A 7026-nucleotide genomic window follows, 5' to 3' on the forward strand; every position below is an offset into this window, starting at 1 on the left:
TTGCCGCCTATACTGGTCTTTGGATGCTGATGTTGGAGTCGAACTCATTGCTAAGACAATGTCACGTGATACATTTGAAGAAATATTACGGTTTCTGCCTTCCACTGATAATCAGGCACTAAACAAGGATCAACTTGATGAAGCAATGATAGAATATTTTGGTAGGCATGGATGCAAACAGTACATTCCGAATAAACCTGTGAGATTTGGATTTAAAGCTTGATGCCTAAATTCTCCACTTGGATATTTAGCTACGTTTGATGTATACCAAGGGACAGCCTTCGGGTTGAATCGTCACTATGAAGAAAGGTTTGGAAAAGGTGGGGACACTTTGATGATTTTATTTGAAAAACTATCAAGTCATATCAAAGATATACCAGTGAGGTTTTACTTCGACACAAGTTTACCTTTAGTAAATCACTAACAAGAGATAAACTATGAAGCAACTGGAACAGTAAGGGACAACAGAATTCCGAAGACTTGTCCTATAAACTCCACAAACGAAATGAAGAAGGTTCCTCGAGGAGATACAGATGTTGTTGTGGATAATATTCACAAGATCTTGTTGGTACGCTGGAAGGATAATGCAGTAGTTTCAGTGGTATCAAATATTTCTCCTGTTTATCTTCTGGAAAGTGTATCTCGATGGTCAGCAAAGGACAAAAAGAAAATTAGTGTAAGTCGACCTTATCTCATCGGGGATTACAACAGGCACATGGGTGGCACTGATAGGATGGACCAAAACATCAATTGTTACCGTATATCCATTAGCATGAAAAAGTGGTGGTGGCCTATATTTTCTTGGGTAATTGATGCAACGATTCAGAACTGCTGGCTTCTCCATCGTGTTGATGAAAGCAACCTTCAACTGTTGTCATTCAAGCGCTACATTGCAAGGACATACCCTCAGCAGGCAGAACCACGTGTGGGAATAGGCCGGCCAAGACAGTCATCTCGGGTTATTCCAGATGTACGTTATGACAATATTGGTCACCTGTTCGAACCCCTTGGAAAACAGGCATGGAAATGTGCTCTATCCTCTTGCAAATCTCGTCCTTCGCAAGGGTGTATGAAGTGTGGAGTTCCATTGTGTGTGAAATGTTTTGTTGAATATCATCGTCGTGCTCTTTAGAATACTGCTAATTATAGTGTCTGGTTTGTTATTGTGTGATATCACGGAATTTATCTCAAAATTTTACCAAGAATGAAGTTTTTCTAAAGCATGAACCAGTTTTATTTCTATTTTATTCTACAGTATCACAATTTTCTGTTAAACATTTCACTTGTAGAAGTAAGAATAATTATCCATTTCACATATTCAAATACTGTCAGCACGTGCAAAAGTAATAGGGCTTATAAATACAATAAATTTCAGCAGTAAACTGCAATATTTCTTTGTGTTATTCCGTAATAAACGCATTATTATTGAGTGTCTTGTTTCTAATACATCCTCCTTGTAATGAAAAAATACCAATAAAATTTTATTATAGAAAATAGTCTCCTCAATAAAAATGTGTACTCCTTATCCGCCTAACCTACTATATAGTAGGTCCTATATATGGACAAATATAATACCATATAAATATACATATTAAACTTAAATAATGAAAAAAATTAAGAAAAAAAAATCAGGCAGTAATGGGTTAATCATTTTTATTTTAGCAATCTTATTTCACATTGCTTACACGAATGAATTAAATTGATTATCCACACGAATACAGGACTTCCTTAATTATTAGAGATTGAAGAACTGGCTGTACCAGCTTACATGTCCAGTATAGGATAGTAAACTCCTAAAACAAAAACAAGGAAAAGAAAATGAAGACTCTATCAAAACTTTGTAAAAATTTCTTCAAAATTCTATTTGTTCTAATATCTCACGGGGAAAGGGAAATAAGAAGGCCGAATATAAGTAGTTAAAACAAATCAGGGGGAAACACTTTATTGAATTGCATGTTTAGATGAAAACCTTTCTTGACTCTTGTGCAAAAGCTACAAAATATTACAAAGTAAACTCTTTGAATTCTTTTGTCTTTCGTATAATGCAATAATGTTGATACAACAATGAGAGAGAGAGAGAGAGAGAGAGAGAGAGAGAGAGAGAGAGAGAGAGAGAACAATCAATGAAAATTATGTCTAGAGAGAAGAATATGATTGCAGTTTTGATAAGAGAGAGAGAGAGAGAGAGAGAGAGAGAGAGAGAGAGAGAGAGAGAGCGCAATTATAAATGAGGTATAGTTAGAATATAATTTTCCAGTGTTGATAAGAGAGAGAGAGAGAGAGAGAGAGAGAGAGAGAGAGAGAGAGAGAGAGAGAGAGAAAAAAAAAATAATAATGCAGTGTTGATAAGAGAAATAGGTACTGAATATGTCCAATAGTTAACGACGGAAAGGACAAGATTGAAAAAAATAAATAACCAAACGTCAAACTCTGGAAAACAACGTTTGAGTTCTTTAATCTTCCTGACGGTTTGAAACAGAGACAATTTGCCAACTGGTGAATATTCTTTAAGATATATTAAGCCATCTTACGGGTGCATATTTGATTATGCGCATTTTACTTAATAGAGTTCGTGTTGGTATTCAGCTACTTGTTCAAAATTATATTGAATTGTCCATGATGATATGCCAAGTACGCACACACACATGTGTCTATATATATATATATATATATATATATATATATATATATATATATATATATATATATATACATATATATATAATAATAATAATAATAATAATAATAATAATAATAATAATACATATATATATATATAAAGCAGGGGAAGGAAGAGAAGATGATGGATTGACGAGCTTAGAAAGTTTGCGGACGTGGACTGGCAGAGGAAGACCATATATAGACACAAGTAGGACATGTCTGTGGCCTTTGTTCTGCAGTGGACTAGTAACGGCTGATGATGATGATGATATATATATATATATATATATCACCCACGAATGGCATTTAATACCGAATTCTATCTTGGGAATATACATCCACTTGGAATTCATTTTATGGTAACAGCTTCTGGCCGGGTGGAGATTCGAACCCTCACCTGTTCGGCTGGAAACAATGCCCGCAGTGAATTCCAAGTGGATGTATATTCCCAAGATAGAATTCGGTATTAAATGCTTTTCGTGGGTGATTTTTACATTGATTGAAATCACATGTGCTTGAGATATATATTCATTTATAATAACCACGTGTTGCAAACTTACGATTCAGCTATCATGGTGGAGATGGGTTATTTCAAGTATATGAATAGATTCATGAATTCGACAGGAATATGTACGAGGACTTGTCATAAACTTATATCTCTCTTGATAGCTCAGTCGGTATGGTCCCTGCGGGCATTGTTTCCAGCTGAACAGGTGAGGGTTCGAATCTCCACCCGGCCAGAAGCTGTTACCATAAAATGAATTCCAAGTGGAAGTATATTCCCAAGATAGAATTCGGTATTAAATGCCATTCGTGGGTGATATTTACATTGATTGAAATCACGTGTGCTTGTGAAATATATTCATATATATATATATATATATATATATATATATATATATATATATATATATATATATATATATATATATTTATATATATATATATAAAACTATATACATATGACTATATATATATATATATATATATATATATATATATATATATATTCTGATTCTCAATGTTTGCTTTGATAGTCGACATTCTATAAATTCCTACGCAAGAGAGGTAAAATATATATTTAATTGAAGAAGAGGCCTAAATTAATCGGCCAGAATTAAATTCAGAGCTTGTACCTTTACTGATAAATAAACAATGCATTTATTTTCATTTAACGAAACCATACTTTCATTGATTTCCTTTTATCAAAATTGAAACCGCTTGACAGAAAATAAACAATTGAACTCACCTAGTCTATTAGAATTCACTTAAACCCAGAATAAAAGAAATAAAAATCCCAAACACATAATGACGCTCAGAAAATTTTCTAGTTTTTAAAGGAGTGACGCATAAAGAGATAAGAAAGATACCAAGTTTCATAGGATGAGGAGAGCTATTGAAATGCAAATCACTCGAGGCAAAACTTATATTTCCTTAAACTTATGTAAAATAGAGAAAAGTTTTGGATAAGTTTATTATTGGGGCATTTCTATGTCTATCAACTATCTATATGCATAACATTATGCAGGTGTGATCAAAGAGTATGGATTACCGTATAAGGAATATTTTATGTATCAATCTATCCAGCTTGAGTATTCATAAAGTAAGAGATATGGTTTATTGACTCAAAATATTAGAAATATTCTGTTTGTCTATAAATGTGCGTATCTCTCTCTCTCTCTCTCTCTCTCTCTCTCTCTCTCTCTCTCTCTCTCTCTCTCTCTCTGTATATATATATATATGGACTTATATACATGCTTATACATGCTTATATATATATATATATATATATATATATATATATATATATATATATATATATATAGTAGACCTATATATACATATATATATACAGTATACATATACATGCAATATATGTATATATACACACACACACACACACACACACATATATATATATATATATATATATATATATATATATATATATATATATATACGGTGATGGTTATATGGTAATACTGAACGTTCCTTAATCCTCAATAAATATCAAATGTAATATCACATCAAAGACATTAGAACCCTCCAATCATGACAATTAAAAAGACCCTAATTTTACTTCAAGCTCTCTTCTTCCGCGAAATAGATTAGATCCACTGAAGACTTTCTCGAAGTCATGTCTGGATCCATCTCCTGAAGACTTTAATCTCTTTGGAGTTCTTTTTGGAGTTAATGGATTGTTCATTCTCCTCGTGTTCAAATGATGTCTATATACGTAGGACTTTTCATATGACAGAATATTTATAGACGAACGCATAGGCATATTTGCTCGGATATAAAATAGCTTGATGCGGAGACAATCAGATTGGCATATAATAGTTAGGCAGATAGATAGACTAACAGGCACTCGTATGTCTAGCTAGCTATTTATTTACCTCTAATCATACATATATATTTATATATATACATATATATATGCATACACACACACACACACACACATATATATATATATATATATATATATATATATATATATATATACCTACATGTGTGTATGTGCGTATGTTTGATAAAATACGTACTAGAGAAATATCACCTTGATAATAAAAATCAGAATAATAGATACTAACAATTTTTTCTAAACTGTAAAATGTAACCAAAAAAAAAACGATGTAATTAAAAAAAATACTTATATTTAGAATAAAATTACAGAACAGATATAGATTTATATAATTGACGAGACAAGATAGAAAAAAAAAATATTTGTGAATTCAATACTGGATAAAAATATTCCCCCGAAGGTGGACTCCGCGAAGTGTGAAATCGGAATCTCTATGTCTCGCTTCCTGAACTGGAAAACGAGATGTACCGAAGGATGCTGAGATGTGGCTTCCAATCGCCCAGAAAGCTTTAATCATCTTCTCGTCGTGAATAATGTTAGCTCGGGTGGAAACGCCCACTTATGTCACGTTCGAAACAATTAGAAAAGAGAATACGTCTTCTCTTGGGATTTAGGAGGTGTGTAAAAGAGTATAGCTGTTTGTTTATGTATGTTTGCATGTATGTATGTATGTATGTATATATATATATATATATATATATACATACATACACACACACATATATATACATATATATATATATATATATATATATATATATATATATATATATAAGTATTCATTTAAATTTTAAAAGCACAAGATATAGACGACTGGCGAAATCTAACTGAGGCCCTTTGCGTCAATAGGCGTAGGAGATAATGATGATGATGATGATGATGATGGTATGTGTGTATATATATATATATATATATATATATATATATATATATATATATATACTGTATATATATATATATATATATATATATATATATATATGATAAATTTTGCACATTTTTACGTGTTTTTCATATTCAAATAAGCCATATATATTTTTGATACATTAATGTCTGGATTCTCTTAACGACCTCGGGATCAGAGCCCCAGGGTTCGATTCCCGGCCGGAGCCAAGCTCTTGTCTTTGTGTGATTTCGCCTGGGGCTCTGATCCCGAGGTCGTTAAGAGAATCCAGACATTAATGTATCAAAAATATATATGGCTTATTTGAATATATATATATATATATATATATATATATATATATATATATATATATATATATATGTGTGGAACATCCTGGCAAATTGTCCTCAACAATTACATCGATGGAGGTTGATAACACTCTCACTATCTATGAAAATATTCCCTCTACTCTTTCAGTCAGGGCTATAATCTTCTTGAAAAAAAAAATATGATTGAAACCAGCTCACCAAAGCTTGCCAGGGATATTCCACCTTCAACCAAGGCTCGAGTGCGGTTTGTCGAGTGGCACTCCAGCTCGTGTTCCTTTTGGAAAATATTTTGTGACACTGTTAAAAAAATCGTAATTTTAATCGGACATTCTCGGTAAAAATCTACTGTTCTCAACCGTATTTCAGTAAAATACAGGCGACCCTAATTTTACCTTCGTTATTATATTTTAAGGGATGGTGACCGTGATGTCACTCCTTTACGTCAATATATCCGTTTTTAAAACGGTAAAAATCCTGGAATAAATGTTGTCAGGTATTTAAGTTTTTTTTTTTTTTAATGCAAATTTTCAACAGTTCAGTTCAGTAGAAGTCGTAAATATGATTAATGGCATTATATACGGTAATATGAAAAAAAATGGTTCCAAATTGTCCAAAACGATTCAAGAAAGCAAATGCCGAGTTAAAGGAAAAAAAAAAAAAAAAAAAAAACCTGACCAAAGTTGTCAAATCTGGAGCACTGTGAAAGGGCAAAAGAACAAGAAGAAAAACTTCGATTATTATTATTATTTTAATTATTATTATCGCGCTCAATAAGATTTTAATTA

At 32.0% G+C, this 7026-nt stretch overlaps 1 protein-coding gene across 1 annotated transcript; it reads left to right on the plus strand.

Moving 5' to 3' along the window:
- The first annotated feature begins 505 nt into the window (after window positions 1-505).
- On the plus strand, window positions 506-1132 carry LOC137645476 (piggyBac transposable element-derived protein 2-like). The gene has a single exon (XM_068378281.1). The coding sequence runs from the start codon at window positions 506-508 to the stop codon at window positions 1130-1132; it is 627 nt and encodes a 208-aa protein (XP_068234382.1).
- The last annotated feature ends 5894 nt before the right edge of the window (window positions 1133-7026 follow it).

Source organism: Palaemon carinicauda, chromosome 8, assembly GCF_036898095.1.
Source record: "Palaemon carinicauda isolate YSFRI2023 chromosome 8, ASM3689809v2, whole genome shotgun sequence".
Taxonomy (NCBI): domain Eukaryota; kingdom Metazoa; phylum Arthropoda; class Malacostraca; order Decapoda; family Palaemonidae; genus Palaemon; species Palaemon carinicauda.

Coding starts and splice junctions, on each gene's coding strand:
- LOC137645476 (XM_068378281.1), top strand. CDS start 506: ATGAAGAAGGTTCCTCGAGGAGATACAGATGTTGTTGTGGATAATATT.